At 38.4% G+C, this 17883-nt stretch overlaps 3 protein-coding genes and 1 long non-coding RNA gene across 5 annotated transcripts; 2 read left to right on the plus strand and 2 right to left on the minus strand.

Annotated features, from left to right (window-relative positions):
* Window positions 1-2: 2 nt before the first annotated feature.
* Window positions 3-2001, minus strand: LOC139104707 (GDP-D-glucose phosphorylase 1). Of its 2 annotated transcripts, XM_070660361.1 has the most exons (7): window positions 1754-2001; window positions 1529-1699; window positions 1220-1452; window positions 878-1158; window positions 694-796; window positions 293-602; window positions 3-217 (listed from the first exon to the last, which is right to left on the minus strand). In XM_070660361.1, the coding sequence occupies exons 3-7, from the start codon at window positions 1424-1426 to the stop codon at window positions 90-92; spliced, it is 1029 nt and encodes a 342-aa protein (XP_070516462.1). In that variant the 5' UTR covers window positions 1427-1452; window positions 1529-1699; window positions 1754-2001; the 3' UTR covers window positions 3-89. The 2 variants fall into 2 exon arrangements, with proteins under 2 accessions (XP_070516462.1, XP_070516461.1); XM_070660360.1 differs by having other exon boundaries at window positions 1529-2001.
* Window positions 2002-2154: 153 nt separating this feature from the next.
* On the plus strand, window positions 2155-15686 carry Puf (ubiquitinyl hydrolase 1 puf). The gene is given in 12 exon segments (XM_070660327.1): window positions 2155-2377; window positions 2380-2446; window positions 2975-3071; window positions 3357-3711; window positions 3786-4083; window positions 4177-4920; window positions 4998-11761; window positions 11845-12035; window positions 12174-12351; window positions 12475-12641; window positions 12773-13443; window positions 13522-15686. Coding segments are annotated over 12 exon segments (10452 nt in total). The 5' UTR covers window positions 2155-2299; the 3' UTR covers window positions 14364-15686.
* A 137-nt stretch (window positions 15687-15823) lies between these two features.
* LOC139104711 (ejaculatory bulb-specific protein 3-like) lies at window positions 15824-17535 on the plus strand. Its single transcript, XM_070660366.1, has 3 exons — window positions 15824-16467; window positions 16712-16930; window positions 17173-17535. The coding sequence occupies exons 2-3, from the start codon at window positions 16732-16734 to the stop codon at window positions 17361-17363; spliced, it is 390 nt and encodes a 129-aa protein (XP_070516467.1). The 5' UTR covers window positions 15824-16467; window positions 16712-16731; the 3' UTR covers window positions 17364-17535.
* Window positions 15942-17819, minus strand: LOC139104714 (uncharacterized). Its single transcript, XR_011546073.1, has 2 exons — window positions 17594-17819; window positions 15942-17411 (listed from the first exon to the last, which is right to left on the minus strand). It is a non-coding gene; the product is annotated as an uncharacterized lncRNA (long non-coding RNA).
* Between the last annotated feature and the right edge of the window lie 64 nt (window positions 17820-17883).

The following is a 17883-nucleotide window of genomic DNA, read 5'->3' on the forward strand; positions in this document are numbered from 1 at the left end:
CCGGTTGATAAAAATGTTTAATATTGTAATAAACACGTTTATTTTTCACTTTTCCTTAAAATACTTAATTACAGTTACATTTTCGAATATTATAAAATATTTCTTTCTTCAATATAATTTTTAAGTTCATCTTTCATTAATAAAAAATATTCTTCTGTAATATTATTAAGTGTTTTAATTATATCATCCTCTGTTAGAGAGTTATATATATTTTCATCTGAAACATATTTACAATATTATAATTAGATTTTATAAAAAATAAATTTATATTAAATGTAAATTTAATTTTCACCTGAAACTGATAAATGTCCAAACAGCTCGCAAGCGCCAGGAACAAATCCAGTTGTATTTTTAATGCCAGGTAATGGTTTTCTAGCCCAAATATAAATTCGAATATCGTTGTATAGCTCATCACCCGATCTTGGTTTCGCCCGTGTAATAAAAATGTTATGCGGCATTTGACGTAATTGTAAAAAGTTCACTACAAGGAATGTACGAGACACAAAGTCTTCAATACTTTTAAAATCAGACAATTTAAGGCAGAATCCTTTTGCTGGATAATCTACTAATAAATATATATTAGAAATATAACTGCAAACATCCTAAAATAAATTAAAATAAAAATAATACCTTGCATTATTTTGAAATAGTTGCATGAAATGGTAAAGTATTATTAAAAACAATGTTACTTACGATATATTCAAGGAGCATCTCAGATTTTAAATAATAAAAATGCCAATGTAAATGGTTGACAGAGGCATGAGCGCATAAGCCATTTAAAGCAGCTCTAAAATACCTAGCATAGAAAATAATTAATGAATATTATATATATATATGAATTTATATATGACATTAAATAAAAAACAATAATGATTACCATAAATTGCTTAATAGACATAATTCTATAATTTTATGAAGACTATACTCTGTCACAATTTGTGGCAAGCATTTTAAACGTTCTGTAATAAGCAAACAGTGGCTTTGCTCCATAGGACTGATATTAAACGCAACTGTGTCATTTGTACCATGAGCTCCTATATCAAATAATATTTCTCGCCGTGTTAATTTGGTAAAATTAAAATTTGTAGAATTAAAAGGTTGTAGTATAGAAGTGATTGATTCTGGAGTACGTCTGAGTTGAGCTCTATCCGGATTTAACTAAAATTAAAACTTTGTATTAGGTAAAGGCATTATTATGTACACGTATTAATAAACGTACCTGTACTAAAAATCTGTATTTTCCTTTTACTACTTTACTCTCTCGTATATTTAAAATATAACGAAACACTTTAATTTCTTCGGCCTCCTTCCACATGTGCTGCAAAACATTGTCAAATAAAGATCCATTTTCCTTGGACGAATTAACAGAAAAATTGAAATCTTTCGTATCGTAAATAAACGTGCCAATTTCTTTATGTGACGACATTATGTGACACGTGATTTATACCACACCTATAATTTATACCAGACATATTATTAAAAAAATGTGTATACGTAAATTAATTAATATAGTAAGTTAAATACTTACAGTTTTTAATTTTTATAAAAGCGGAGTTTATTATTCTTTTCATTTTCTGCTCAGTTTCTCAGATAGTCGAACATCTTATCGACAAATGGCTTTGTTGGTCATTTTTGCAATAATAGTTACGCTAAAATCCGCTACAGCCGTCACCGACTCCGACTCCAACTCCGATTCAGGCTAGTAGTACAAATTTACGATAAACCAGACCTCTCAATTTTCAGTAATACTTACATCTCAATTAAACCCTTATTAAATAAATTTTTCAATGTCTTCCACGCTACGTCGGCAGGCAAAAATGTAATTCTTTTCAACCGTCAGCTCTTTCTAATCCATATGCCTTTTTTTTAACACAGGAGAACCAGGGAACGCGCAGTCTGTCCCTACTCCTACGCCCACCACTGGCGAGAAAGTCGAGAAAGTGTAAATAGAGATTTTTAAATTGCGATGCAGAGCGCAGATCCAACATGGTGGCGATCAGCTGTCTTCTGTCACGGTGACACTCGCGATGAGCGAATAAAACTAATTAGCCTGATCGGTGCAACGTGCAAGAGGCGTACGCAGTTGATTCGAGAGTTGGCTCGGAATCGAAGTCGAGGTGCGCACGGCACGTAATCGCGTAACGCGCCGTGTCGCTCGTTATCTTGAGGCTGACGACGCCGCGACGCTATGCTACACGACGCTACGCGACGCGACGCGCCTCGCTTGAAGTGAGCGGCGGATACACGCATGAAAGCAATATGGTGACCGTCAGAGAACAATCGTGAGCATACGCGGGGGATGTTGAATAACATTTATCGTTGTCGCCAACGTGCGTCGGTGCGACCGAGTGATGAACTTAACGTGACCGAGAGCCTCACGCTAGGCTAAACAATCCGGACACCATGTGTGATGTGTGCGTCGACTTTCACGATCTCTTGCTCTCCTGTAAGTGGATATTGCACCCGCACACAGTGGCGTTCCTCCCTCGATTCTTAACCTATTGCGAGCGGTCCCAGACTTCTATGCACCTAAGGAAAAGGACTGCGACCAGATTCCTTTCGCTTATCTGCTTTCCTCAAATGTCTCCAAGTAGGACGACGCCTGCCTTATAACCTTAATCCGGAACGTCGAGCTATGGACGGTTTCTGCACCCCTCGCTAAACTTCCCTTACGAGAATCAATGACTTTCTCGACGTCGCCGACGTTTGATCAAATCTTTACAGCGATTTGACTTTTCGTCTTTAGCCGCGGCTCGAATTTTCAAACAATAGCGACACAATTTTCGGAATTACTCCAGTTAAACTATTTTGGAGAAGCATGCATTGTTTGATAGCTATTAATTAATATTGTCGAGTATCGTCCGTTCTTAGAACGTTCTTAATTATCTTTTGAAAAATTGTTTACGATTCCGCTGATAATGCGTACAGCTTATCTCGTGTTATCTTGCAGAATTTAATTTGTTATTTTTTTTAGATGATGAGCGTTCATCTAAGGAGCAAGATGCATTGGCAATGCTATATGTGACGGATGTTGACACAACAATGCATTATGTTAATCAATGGATGCAAAGGTATAATAATTTGATAATATATTTTACGTTTTTATTTGATTAAATTCTTTAGTTTTTTTTATTTATATTAAATAAATAAAAAAATAATTAAAATATATAAAATGTGGCAAAAGTAATGTTTATGACGTTTGCATATTGAACAATGATTATTAAAAGAAAATTTACTGGTTCTTTTTTTTTTTTAGCAAAAAATAATTAAATTTTATAATCTTTTTATCGTTATAAATATATTTAATTCCGAAACAATAATTTTTACAATTATATATAATTTTGTTTTTTTTTCAGACAATGTATGTGCTGTTATCGCGAAATTAAGAATTTTGATCGATTTATAAGATTAACTCAGAGCATTGTGTTGTGTACATTACAACAGTTGCAAGCTATTCAGCAACATGAACAGCAGAGAGATGCTGCTAAAGAAACGCCTAAAGATAAAAAGGATGAAGAGGAGAGAGGTAATAAGCAAAAATTCGGAGACAACGTTGAGCATGCACAAATGGAAATTCAGCAGAAACAAATTTGGTCTCAACACGACAAGGAGAAATTATTTCTTCTTCTTTCGAAAATTTTCTTACTCAACTTTCCTCTTTATATCGCTATGAAACATGGTGGTGTGATTAATCCCTTAGCTCCTGTCAAGGTAAAATTTTTGTGCATTTTATTATTTATCTGTCTGCTAAATTGATTAATTATATTTATTACTTTATCCGATAGGACGAAGGTGGATACTGCGAGCCACATGATCCCGAAGTACCGGCACCATTAATTCGCGCAGTATCTATATTTTGCCATCAAGGAGGTTTTAATTTGGTATCTGCTTGTTTTGATATGGAAAGCACTCTGCCCGTTACTCTTGCGCATTCTATAGTTGCGGTTATTTGTAATCTGAAACTTTGGTTAAATTATGCCAGTGTCATTCAGTTATTTATACCATTACGCAGTCGCGTAATGAAATACATGTGCCGTTTAGAAGACAAGGAATTACGTACTCCAGCTGTTAGGACTATGGCAGGTACGTTTCCAATCTTTAAAAAATGTATTTGTGAACATGTAAATTGATTTGTTTGTTATATCTATTTAAACACATATTTTTTGTGACATTTAGATTTTATGTGGAGCGCGGTGAAGGATCCAATAGATTCCGTATTGCCAAGTTTCGATCGTGATGGGCTTGATTTGGCATTTAAATATTTTACCAGTACAACTTTAACTATGAGATTGGCCGGCGTAGCTCAAATAAACGCTCACATCACCGCGTCTAATGAGCTGTGCAACAGCGAGACTGTTACCGAGGTTGAACAAGTGGGACATGCGCTTGCCGTTTGGTTAACCGAAAACAACATCATAGCTCATATATTCGGACCAAATTTACACGTAGAAGTTATTAAACAGAGTCACATTATATTAAGCTTCTTGGCAATGGAAGGTAGAATTACACCCTCAGATATGGATACTATATGGCAAGCAGCACAGTTAAAACATTGTGGTCGTCCGGTTTATGATCTGTTGGCGCCTTTAGTTAAACATTTAGCTCCTACTCCTGTACTTCATTTGTATTCTTTATTAGGCAAATTGGAGCCTAAGGATCACACAGAGCAAAGCTTATTTTTGGCATCGGCTTTAATTAAATTTATTTGGACGTCCGGTCGCTCGGCTTATCCAAGAGGTTTAGTAATGAAAAACAGAGACATTTTAAGAAGTACTGGAAATGGAATTGGTGGAAGTAGCAGCAGCGATCCAAGCGGTATGGATGGTAGTAGCCCAGAAGATGACGAAGAGGAGCCTAGTCCTACATCCGATGGACCATCGCCTAGAAAGCAAGCTAGAAGCTACAGCAGCGACGGCGAAGGTATAAAAAAATTAAGTTTGTTTGTTTAATAGTATGTGAACGTTTCTTTCTAACATTTTTTTTTTATTTATTTGTAGGCCATTATAAAGAAAAAGATCTAGTGACCACTACCATCGAATCAAGTCTTAACGATATTGAAGGCATAAATTCTAACAAGTTTGAGTATAACAGGGAATTGACTAAAGATTCTTCGACAAGTGTTATTCGAGATGAGATAAAAAATAAGCAAAGTGGATCTGACGCTGAAGCGGATACAGAAAAATCTAATACGGAGGAAATGTTTGTGCAAGAAAAGAAAAAGCGAAAAATTTTACGTAAGCGAAAGAGACCGCAAAAGCATTCTTTAAGTGCCGTTCAGAAAACTTTAGAAGATATCGTTGGTCAAGATGTTAACATAAAATCGAAAGATCTACTTGTAGATGAAAAGAACAGAACAGAAGATATGTTAAATAATAGTTTAGATGCTTTAACCTCCTTGGACGAGTCGAAAAGTGTTGACGCATTGGATCGCGTTAAGCAACAAGCAATGGCTTTAGATCCAAACGAGCAACAAGTTGCAACCACGGCGGCTCTATTAAGACGCAACAAAAATAAATATATATCTATAGTAGGATATAATGTGGATCGAGCTGCCGATTCAGCAGATAGTTCGCACGACGAGGATGACAGTGACGTGGCAGGTGTACTTGCTGCTGCTGATGGCCCTGGTGCAGTAATATCCGAACTTGCTGGTTTAGTGCACGCGTCTGGTCCTACATTTTTGCCTTCAGGATTAGATGAAATGCTTTCCGATGAAGAGGGTTCGTACAGCAGCAGAATATCAAATAAAAGTGAAAAAAATATGGCCGATTTTGATGGAGAAGAGAGCGGATGCGAGGAGGAATTAGCTCAGTTAGCCGCGCGTCATTTAACTGCTATTCAAATGCAAGCCTATCATCCTCATCACTCGCACTCGACTATGACAATTAGAAGATCAGTTTGTCAGCAGCCTCAAGTACGAACCGTTCGGCAAACAGCCACACGATTGAGCTCTCAATTTAATTTAGACACAGTTTGCAAGCCAGGTAATACATTACTATGGGATCTTCTTCAAGACGATAAAATAGGCCAGTTAGGAGAAGGCCTTGCTTTAGAAGCGGAAAAAGCGCTATGCAATCTTTTGTGTTTCAATGTCGATCGCTTAATTCCGATGAAGTTTATCGAAGGCTGCTTGGAGAATCTGGCGATCAACCGCTCCGTGGTTATATCTCTAAAATTATTACCGAAATTACTTGCAAGCTTTCAACAATTCGGCGCGATGGACGCACACACGATTACGACATGGGCTGATCGTGAGCGTGGCATGATGAAGCATTTCTTTAACAATTTGAAAGCTTACACAAACACGGGACCGAAGAGCAATTTATATTCGCATCAAACGGAGATACAAGTTAGATTACAATTTCTTTCATCTATTTTCTCGCCATTGGGTTCACCCGATTGCTTTCGCTTAAATTTAGAACAAGTGGATATATTATGGCAGTGTCTATCACAAGATCCGGTCTGTGCCGATGAACTTTTTAGTTGGTTGCTCAGCCAAGCGAAATCTACGGAACAACATGCTTTAGGAATGGATACACTGAAACATTTGTGTATGCGTAAATTACCGAGTTTACCGCCGGAAACCATTAGTATGACAGGCTTAAATCTATTTCAACAATTGTGTAATTTGGCACGCTTGGCCGCGGCGCATATGGATAGATCGCTGAGGGATATAGATTCGGTGGGCATGGACTTTTTATGGCGAATTGCTCTGAAAGCTAAAAGTACAGACGTTAGTATGGCAGCTATACAATATCTCAACGGTTATTACATGTCGCGACAGCTGACTCAAGAAGCGGAATTTATATCGCAATGCATGACACATCTTGCTGCGGCCAGTGCCGATCTCGAAACAAACGAGGAAGCTAGCTTGCGTTGCATACAACGCGCTTTGCTTTTGCTGCGAACGCATTTGGAAGCCTTTCGAAAACGCTACGCCTATCATTTGCGACGCTGGGTGCTGGAAGGCCGAAGTGCTGCCAGTCACGTAGCGATGAACACATCTGAAAAAGGTCAGCAATTAAGAATCTTTGTGCAGCCCGCAGGTATACCGGAAAAGACAAGTTTTATTCTTCTTAATACCGATTACGTGGCGGATTTACGGGCCGAAGTCGCTAAATGGTGGGACGATACTCAAAACGCTCAAGAAAAATCAGCGGTTTCTATAAATACTTGTCAAAACAGTGGTTCAGTTTTAGGATCTTTGCTGACCGACGGTCCCATTAGAATGATTACACAAGGCCAAGAATTAACTATCGAATATGATGAGAAAACTTTGCAAGAAATGGGCTTTAAAGACGGACAATTAGTATTTATTTCACCTGGCGCCAGTAGAGGTAACGGTGGTCGTTGCAGCAAACGAGATATGGATTCGCCTTCATTATTACCGCCTCCTCCGAGAGAATCGTTACCTACTTTATTATTACTTCGACCGCAATATTTCGAACAATTATTTACGCTTATGAGAACACTCAGCGCCATGAAAACGACCGTAAAAGGAGGCCAGGAAATTCCTCACACGAAGGCGCAAGTACTCTCGAGAAGAGTTTGGGACACGCTTACTTTGTTACCTACAAGTCCGACTTTATTACGAGGTTTTCAAAAGCTCGGTGAAACTTCTCTTCCGGAATTACTCGATCCGGCAAGTCCGCAAAAATTAATGTATTCACTTTATATAGTTGAATCTTTAAGTCGGCGAAGCGCGACTCAATCTACGAATCAACCATCGCCATCAGGTAATCCTACCATGTCGACAGTAATTGAAGGTGGTGGTGATGCGGACGACAATCGTGAAGAGGAAAAAGACGTGGCTTGGTCGACTCTCTTTGTGCAATATGGTGGCCTCCGTCACCTCTTCGACATTTTTATGTCGGGCTGCTTAGAACAGGGAGATGGTAGCGAGTGGCAGCAAGATTGTCTCGCGAGTTTGCTGAAGCAGCTTTGTCATCTTGGTGTCGTAAAAGAAGAGAAAAAACGTAATAAATCAGACAAATCAACGTTGTTAGTGCCCAGGCTTAGCGAAGCGATGTTAAGAATGATGAATGTCGACGCAGTAATGCCAAGAATAACAAGTATTTTAAATGATGCTTCATTACCGCTCGATCCGAATCATTACAAGACGGGACTTTTCGGCCGATCTCAAGTGATTCATTATACCATGGCATTGTTAGTCTGCTGGGTGCACAGTGATCCGGCAGTTAGACAGTATTTATTTTCGTCGTCTGAGCCATTTGGAAAAACTTGGCTGCGCAGATTGATATTAGAAGATCCTGAGCCGGCGGTGAGGCGTGAAGTATGCACTGCTCTGTACAGATTATGTTTAGGTAATACTGCTGCGGAAGACGATAATTTCGATCAAATGCCAGGCCTGATTGTACCCATGCTAAACACTTTACTGGAGCATCTCGTAATAGCCGAAGCAATGCAACCTTGTCATCGCAAGCCGGATTTACCGTTACATTTACACACTGTTTTAGATGAAGGAAAGGAACCTTATGGGCCAGCTTGCAAAGATTATTTTTGGCTGATATGTCGATTGGTGGATTCTCTTCCAGACGAGGCAATTCGAAAAAATTCTGCGGATGATACTTCTGGTACAACAATTGATCTCGAAGCGTTGGCTATTCGTGTAATTGATTCCGTGCTTAACAGAGAGCATTTAGAAACTCGGCATAACACAGTGGAGGATGACGCTTTGGTTGGATTAATAAATTTTACCTGCAATATTATGACGCACAATCCACCTTGCAAACAGGGTAAGATCGGTCAAAATTTATTAGATCAAGTATTCGATTTTTTATTTGCCCTGCCTAGTCCACGAAGCAAGCATGTGCCGAAGTGTAAGAGCCAAGCGTCCAGATCAGCTGGTTTTGATCTCTTAGTTGAATTGGTGAAATCTGCGCCTGATAATTATAGGATACTGCACGAAAAATTGCTTGCTCAGCATCGCCCGGGACCGCATTCTCCATATCCGTGGGATTATTGGCCTCACGAAGACGGACGCTCAGATTGCGGCTACGTTGGCCTGACGAATTTAGGCGCAACGTGTTATATGGCCAGTTGTATGCAGCATTTGTACATGATGCCACAAGCGCGCATTTCTATATTAGGCGCCGACTGCAGCCGTGCGAATAAACATCAGTTGACTTTACGAGAACTGCAGAGAATGTTTGCTTACTTGCTGGAATCGGAAAGAAAAGCATATAATCCGAGAAGCTTTTGCCGCGTTTATACGATGAATCACGAGCCGCTTAATACAGGTGAGCAGAAAGATATGGCCGAATTTTTCATCGATCTCGTTTCTAAATTGGAGGAAATGACGTCAGATTTAAAGACTTTAGTAAAAACGCTGTTTTGTGGCGTGATATCGAACAATGTAGTCTCGCTTGATTGCGAGCACGTCAGCAGAACTTTGGAAGAATTCTACACCGTTCGGTGTCAAGTAGCAGATATGCGGAATCTTTATGAGAGCTTGGACGAAGTCACGGTCAAGGATACGCTGGAAGGCGATAATATGTACACGTGTTCGCAGTGCGGTAAGAAAGCACGAGCCGAGAAACGAGCCTGCTTTAAAAAATTGCCTCACATATTATGTTTCAATACGATGCGTTATACTTTCAATATGGGCACAATGTTAAAAGAAAAAGTTAATACACACTTTAGTTTTCCTCTTAGATTAGATATGTCCGGTTATGTTGAGAAAAAATTAATGCCGCAGCACTATCAGGACGAAAAGAAAGCGGCATCTGAAAAAAGAAAATCTGAGAATGACGGACATTCTAAATTGCTGGTGGACGATGCGGAGAAAGAAGACGAGCATTATCAGTACGATTTAATTGGCGTGACCGTTCACACGGGAACAGCAGACGGCGGACATTATTATAGTTTCATCCGAGATCGTACGTCTCCTAATAAAGATAAGTGGTTTTTATTTAATGACGCCGAAGTAAAACCGTTCGATCCGAATCAAATAGCAGCCGAATGTTTTGGCGGCGAAATGACCAGCAAGACGTACGACTCTGTAACTGATAAATTTATGGATTTCAGTTTTGAAAAAACTAACTCTGCATACATGTTATTTTATGAATGGTGCGCTAATTCGAGCGAACAAGCAAAAGAAGACGAAGCGACCGTCTCGAGTCCGGCAGCTGACAGTACCGACGGTAATATCGTTCGGTTCTCATCGTCTTCGCTGGCGCGTAATAATATGAACAAGTTACCACCTCTGGAGCTCAACAAGGAGCTCGAAGACTGGATTTGGCAAGATAATATGCACTTTCTGCAAGATAAAAATATATTCGAACACACGTATTTCGGCTTTATGTGGCAAATATGCGGCTACATACCACAGACTTTACTTTCCGTGCAGCCAGATATTACAGAAATGTCGGCGGAGCTGTCTACGTCCTTCTTTATGGAGACGTTTATACACGCGAAGGAGAAACCGACGATGGTACAGTGGGTGGAATTGTTAACGAAACAATTCAACGGTTCCGCCGGTGCGTGTGCAAGATTCCTCGAGCAGATGGCCGGGGATTCATGGTGGCCTATTCAAATTCTAGTCAAGTGCCCTAATCAAATGGTCAGGCAGATGTTTCAACGATTATGCATTCATGTGATTCAAAGATTGCGCGCTACACAGGCACCCTTATACCTTCTTTGCGACGAAGAGAACGATGTTAGCACCGTCGGTACTCGATCCTGCGTCACGCGTTTCGTTCGAATGTTATTATCGCTCATGGAGCACGCCAAGCAACATCTCAAGCATCTCACCGAATACTTCAGCTTCTTGTACGAATTTAGTAAAATGGGCGACGATGAAGCTGTTTTCTTAATCAGAGTGCAGGCTATCACCACGATGGTAAATTTCTATCTCGGATATAAAACGCACGAGTTCGTTGACGCAGTAAGCGAAGAGGAGGAAGAAGAAGAAATCGTGACCGTGCCTTCGGAAAAGCTTCGACCCGCTTCGCTCGACAAGATGATCACATTAATAGCATACCTAGTCGAACGTAGTCGAGGACAGGATCATAGACTGGCATTATCACCGTCAGATCTAAGCGCTGTAGCAGGCGGCAAAGGTTTCCCCTTTTTGTATCAGCAGACGCGAGATGTCATAAATCTTACTCAAACAAGAAATTTGATTCACTCGTTATGTCGTTGGAACGATAGACTGGCAATACATATTGTCACGATGATATTTCAGGCTATAATGAAACACACCGACGTGTGCCAGCCATTTTTTAAGTTATTAACGTTGCTGACGGAAAGCTCGGGATTGAGTGGACTGCCTTGTATGACTCAATTGATCCTTGGAAGAGTCTGGGAAGCTGCGAGAGTTGCTCCGCACGGTGCCCTCGAGTGGCTAGCTCTCGCGGTTACGAGAAGTAAATTGGCGCACGCCTGGGTACTGCAAGAACTTAACACGTGGCTGCAACATTACCTGCTCGAGCATTCTAATCAAAGAGTTCGGTCCGCTGCCGCTTTTCTATTGGTATCATTAATTCCATCTACACATTTTAGACAAGGCTACCGTACTACCCACCATCATCGCACTTATAATCCAGGCTACAACGCGTCCAGAGAACTTCAACTGTCGCCCGAAGCTACTCTGATATTGCATCAGATATATACGGCGCTTTTGAGATTGCTTCAACCAGCGCGACATTACATTGACATACAAACTCACGGTACAATGAAGCTCACTGCCTACTTTGCATTGCTCACATATTGCGTAGTCTCTAAGACCGAAAAATTAATGGTAAGTAAATTGATATAAATGTAAAATATGCGGCGCCTTTATTGTTTCAGAGAAATTAATTTAATAATATTTTTACTTTGCAGTTTGGCCAATATCTTAACGATCTATGGACACTTTTTCATCCGAAACTTTCAGAACCAAGCATTCCAGTGCACCATAATAAGCAAGCAGTACTTTTATTTTGGTATCACGTCTGCTCCGATTGTCCAGAGAATGTCGCTATGATACTTCACAATCCGCACATAACTAAAAATATAGCATTTAATTATATACTGTAAGCATTACATATTTATATGTTAACACAACGATTTTGCATTAATTTCGATATTTAAATATTATAATTATACAAAATGTGTTTTAATATTATTTAACATAAAAAAAATAATTATTATTTTTAATTTTATTGTTTTAGAGCCGATCACGAAGATCAGGATGTCGTAGTATTTAACAAAATCATGCTACCTGCATACTACGGTCTTTTAAGGCTCTGTTGTCAACAGTCACGTACGTTTACAAGACAATTGGCCGCGCATCAGAATATTCAATGGGCTTTTAAAAATATCACGCCTCATCCCACTCAGTATCCGACTGTAAGTGTCTTGAAAATAGAAAACTATTTTAAAGATAGACATTATGATATACGTATAAATTTTTTATTTAATTGGATAAAAGTTTACTTTAATTTTAAATATAATTTTTTTTTCTCTCTACAGGCAGTGGACGAATTATTTAAATTGATGCAATTGTTAGTCGCGAGACATCCTGATCAAACAGAACAGGAAGAGGCAGAGATTGCATCATTTAGAAGAGGCACATTGTCCTCTTACTTACAAGGACTCGACGGTCGTTCGTGTTGGGCAACTCTTATTTCCGCTTTTCGGTACGCTAATGATCGTCTTGTCGATAAAATATCAATATTTTAATTTAAAAGAATGATATATTTAAATATTCATCATATTAAAAAAAAAAAACTTGGATATAATGGCTATTTATGTTCTTTTTTCTTTTCAGAATTCTTATCGAATCGGACGACGATCGTTTGTACGTTGTGTACAATGGCGGTTTAAGTATGGCTCTCGAAGCGTTTCATATGCTACATATCATGTATCACGAAGCGACGGCGTGCCACGTTGGCGGCGATCTGGCCGAGTTAATTGCCATTATTGTTGAATTTGTGCGATGCGTTCGTACCGCAAGAGACGGGCCAGACGCTAGAAACATTCTGGCAAATTGCAAGGAATGGCCTGATGCCTTGCGTAAACTGGCGACTTTATTGAACACATATAATCCGCCGGATATGAGAAATCTGGCTATAGATCTTTTAAAGGAACTCGTCATGCTTGTTCCCGCCGAAGCAATATTGATTCTAGCACCATTGCTCTCACACTGCCATGCAGCTCTTCAGGAGTCTCATGCCGCTGTCCCGCCCGGGCCATATCTCCCGAGAAGATCAACTCCGCCTGGAAAAATGCCTACAAGACCCGCCAGGCCAATGGTACAAATGGCAGTACCTCATTCTCAGCTGGAGGCGTCGAAGGGAGTAGATCCGGAGTATGACAGCGCTCTGCTTGAATTTTATTTACCTTATCACGAGCTCATAGACGTGATGTGCAGATTAGCGATTAATAATGATTGTATGACAGATTCGTTAGTGAATTTAAGCGCTATGCTTGGATTTGAAGGCAAGTACGATACGAAGCGATTATAATTATAATTGTGATCGTAATCCGTCGAATTATGATTTATTTTATGCTTTACAGGTGTACCTTTGCACTTGGCTCTGTTCCCCAGGCTGTGGTTGGATGTGCATGCCGCTACGCACATAGACAGAAAATACATCGCATCTCTCCTTTGTTCTTCCTACACGGTGGATTATGTGGACGCCGTTCTGCTTGATGAAAGATCGTCGTTGGGAGTACCAGCGATTCACGCTTTTCTCAAAACATTTTTTCCGAAGTTGGCCAACCACGTATTGACTGAACAAACGTGTTTACTTATTGATAATTTGGTCAGCTCGCTGACGACAATGGTGGAAGCAGTGGATGTTGAGGCATCGGCGCATAGACTCACCGGTGACTTGCGCGCTTTGGCTCTCGTTTATAGCAGTAGTACGAGATTGAAACCGCCCTCCAGCCTGTTACCGGCTCTAGAAACTCTGTTGTCACGAACTAGGACTATTACAGTGAAAGAAAATCGTTCGTCGCCAGAAATAGAAACGCCTTCCAAAAGACGAAAATTGTGCAGTGACAACAAATCATCTGACGGGGATATATGTGCGCCTATTAAAAATATTGGCACTGAAAATAATATATCTGAGACAGAAATGGATAAAGCAGACAAAGCACCAAGCGATATAATGTCTTCCGATTCCGGAAACAATAAGGTCGCCGCCACCGCCAGGCACAAATCGAGCAACGTTCAGGCAGAGGCTATCGGTACTAGCATTAGCGACGCTGTGTCACCACCGAGATTAGTCACCACCGCCAATAGTTATACGAATCAATTGCGTTGCTCGTTGACCAATGTCTCGTGGCTCGAGATGTTGGAGAAGACCATTATTGATCTTCAAACAACCGTGCAAGTGCAAAATAAGAGTAATTAATTGGGTATGATTGGTGAAACGCAGGCGGGATGCTCTCTCTTTCTCTAGACAGCGTAACGTACAGAATTAACGACCAATTCTACGACCTGTAACTGTAATGTGATCCTTTACGCCAATAGAATTTAACGGTGTGTCTTCTGCGCTCCTTCGAAATTGGATATAACTTAGTACATATTGTATTGAATGTATGTATCCGCGATTTACTTTCCAAATATAGGAGAATAAAATATTTTCGTTACTCGACACAAGCTACATTTGAATATAAAGTCGAGAAATCACGTATCGCTATTGTTTCTGGACTAATTTTCTCATTTAAACGTTCGTTAGTGCTGTGAGATAAAATCACTCGTCTCTTCTGGCAGAAACATGCACTGTAACACGCAATACCATCATAAATTATTAAGTATTCGGAAACTGCAACTGTGAAATGTGTGACTTTAAATCTTAGGAGTATCTTTAAATACGCTACATATCTTTCAATAAACTCGGTAAACTCTGTTGACACAACTGATTAATTCGAAAGTTTTGCGCTATAATTGTGTACGTAAGGAATCACAGGGTTTTAAAAAAATTATTGAAGTAAATAAAAGAGTACAATTCGACGGCTGGACGAAAATTTTTTTACGTACTCGTTGCTAATATGTTCACTCTTTTATTCAATTTAATGTAATATAATAAGGTAGGCATGTATATATTACGATAAATCAATATTCCACGAAATATTAAGAAATTATGTTTCTCGATAATTCTGATAACATTAAAAAAAAATTCTTACTTACAATATTTCTTACAATATTTTCTACAATATCAAGCTATCGTATTTACGTGTCTCATTCAATGTATTTTTTTTTTTAATTTTCGTCAATCAATCACAAAGCAGTTTCAGAGAAGATTAATTGTTAAATCAATCGTTTATCAATCTTCCGAGCTGTTTTGCTTTTGATGTAAGAAGAAATGTTTCTGTTTATACGCGATCGCTCGTACATTTTAAAGAAAGGGAGATAAATGAAAGAGTTTAATAATAGGAATAATCACAGTTTATTTAAACTTTATGTAGAACTTTATCCATGCCGAGGAAATCTATAATTCAGGCTAAGAGCATTAGAAACTTAAGTTTTTAGCGAATCAACATAAAATTATATAGAAATTTACTAGCATATTAATTTATTTCAAACAAAGCGCCCATTCCGGTAGTGAACATGATATGTTACTCCATAGTTTTCACTTCGATATTCATTTACTATTATTGTGTATGGTAACAATAAATTAAAAATTCGTTGCAGGCGCAATCATTGTTGCAACCGATTAAAATTTCTTTCTATAGTTACTGGTCGGTTTTCTTGAAATCAAAGACATCTCACACCACGAATGAACAATCAATCATAAAACGCTTCCAATAAGTGCTAAACATATCTATTTCTGATTAAAAATACGAATTGCGGTCATTTTCAGCACGTAGCATTTTCGTAATCATCGAGCTTATTAATAAAATGGCACTAAGATAGCACCTCATCTAATCGTAGTTCTTGATTTTACACTACAATCGTTGGATTGTGATGGCAAGAGCGAGAAATTGTGTTATGATTTATCAGAATTAATAAAGATAAAGAAAAAAAAAAGAAGGATTGACGTGATTTCTCGCTTGTGACGTTATAATAATCGCGAATATCCCAGAGAGCAAAATCAGACAGGACGTTTATTTATAATTTCATTTTGTATAAAGAGATCAGGTCTTCTTATACACGTTGATTTGTGATTCCGAGTTAAATCACAAAATGTCACGTTTTCTTTTAAAAAATTTTACGTGATTGGTGAATGATACAGTTCCGTGTTTAAGAATTGTGCATAAGCCAGCATAAATTGTTATACGATTGTAAGAAGTTGTATATGTGAAAGTTCACGCTTTGTAAATTATTTGTTTGCCTTAGATAAAACCAAGCAGCGACAGGCATGTGTAAAATTCGTTAATAAGGCTTCCCAATTGGTACAAAGCTTCATCGTATTACGCTGACTCGAGCACATCTTGTAGAAATCGTGTCTTCGCGCGAAAGTGATTGCACTCAATACTTAGAGTCAAATTACATCAGTTAAAAATTCTATTTAGGTGAGAACATGATATCGTACCTACCAATTTTTATAAAAGTCCTTTCTATAATTTTACCAATTAATATTGTATATAATTATAGCGCTTTGCATTTGTAGACTAATTGTTTTTTTTATTTTTTGATTTTTTTTTTCTTATTTGTGGCGTGTTAAAATTAAATCGATAACTGTAGTCCTATTCGAAATAACTAACAGAAAAGTTAAAAAATAATCTATTGTAATTTACATATGATAAATTGTTACAGAGAATCATATAAAAGAAAAGATGAGATTAACATTTGCACTGTTCTCGTGTTGTGCTAGTCTCGCGATGCTCGGTCTCGTTTCAGGAACAGAATATTATTCGGACATGTACGATAATTTAGACGTAGACGCGATTATTAACAGCAATCGTCTTTTAACTCAATATGTAAATTGCATTCTCGAGAAAGGTTCTTGCACTGTCGATGGACGCAGTCTTAAACGTAAGTGTAATGTCTATGCAGTTTATGTATTATATTTCAATATATTGTGATAATTTTGTATATTGCATTTATTTGTACGTAGCATATACTGCATCTATAAAAAAAAGAGAAAAAATAAGAAAGATTTGGATAAAAAGAAAAAAAATAAAGCATGCAAAATAGCAGCATATTTATATTATCTGCGAAACATTTGTTCCCGCGCATTGAAATAAATGAATAAAATTCTTAATTTATTTGCATAGATACTCTTCCTGTGGCGTTAGCTACACAGTGCGAAAATTGCAGCGACAAGCAGAAATATATGGCGAGGAAAGTGAGCAATCACTTGAAAAAAAATAAGCCAAACATTTGGGCCGAGTTCCTTGAAAAATACGATCCCGACAAGGAGTACATTACATCTTTTGAAGAGTTTTTGGCTCAAGAAGAGGTTTGATCGCTCTATCTCGTTTGAAAATCAGCTGCGTGTGAAGCTCGAATAAATCTATAATTTGAAAATTATATATTAAAATTGTATATTGTTGACAGATACGTACTATACATGTAAAATCTGTTCTCACAGATTCGACTAAAATAATTACACGATAAAAGAAAACGTTTAATTTACATTCAGTAAGATGTAAATTCCATTCACGTTACGCAATGTTTCTTTTCCTTTTTCCGTACCTAATTCTATTTCTGCGACTTCTTCGAATCCTTATTAAAAGTATAGCGCCACTTTTACGAAATTTAGCGCAGTGCAAAGCATCGTCGCGACGCTTGCCCCGCTTGCTCCCGATCTCCGTTCGCTAAATGTAATCGTTCGATTCAAAACAAACGTAATTTTTTTTTTATTTTATTGTTTCGTTACAACTTCGGCCATCATGTTTCTTATAAAACTTCCCTTCCATTGGGTGCAGACCTCCAATCGAATTAGTCGGTGCTCGGTCGAAGTGGGTCTAAGGCCGGGTACGCAA

The sequence above is a fragment of the Cardiocondyla obscurior genome, linkage group LG08 (genome assembly GCF_019399895.1).
Source record: "Cardiocondyla obscurior isolate alpha-2009 linkage group LG08, Cobs3.1, whole genome shotgun sequence".
In the NCBI taxonomy this organism is placed as follows: Eukaryota; Metazoa; Arthropoda; class Insecta; order Hymenoptera; family Formicidae; genus Cardiocondyla; species Cardiocondyla obscurior.

What these genes read in the sequence shown, in the direction of transcription:
- LOC139104707 (XM_070660361.1), bottom strand. Translation starts at nt 1,426, where the DNA reads ATGTCGTCACATAAAGAAATTGGCACGTTTATTTACGATACGAAAGAT. An exon ending in AATACAGATTTTTAGTACAG is followed by an intron (nt 1,159 to 1,219) that starts GTACGTTTATTA and finishes TTTTAATTTTAG; the next exon opens with TTAAATCCGGATAGAGCTCA. An exon ending in TGTCTATTAAGCAATTTATG is followed by an intron (nt 797 to 877) that starts GTAATCATTATT and finishes TTTCTATGCTAG; the next exon opens with GTATTTTAGAGCTGCTTTAA.
- LOC139104711 (XM_070660366.1), top strand. Translation starts at nt 16,732, where the DNA reads ATGAGATTAACATTTGCACTGTTCTCGTGTTGTGCTAGTCTCGCGATG. An exon ending in CGATGGACGCAGTCTTAAAC is followed by an intron (nt 16,931 to 17,172) that starts GTAAGTGTAATG and finishes TTATTTGCATAG; the next exon opens with ATACTCTTCCTGTGGCGTTA.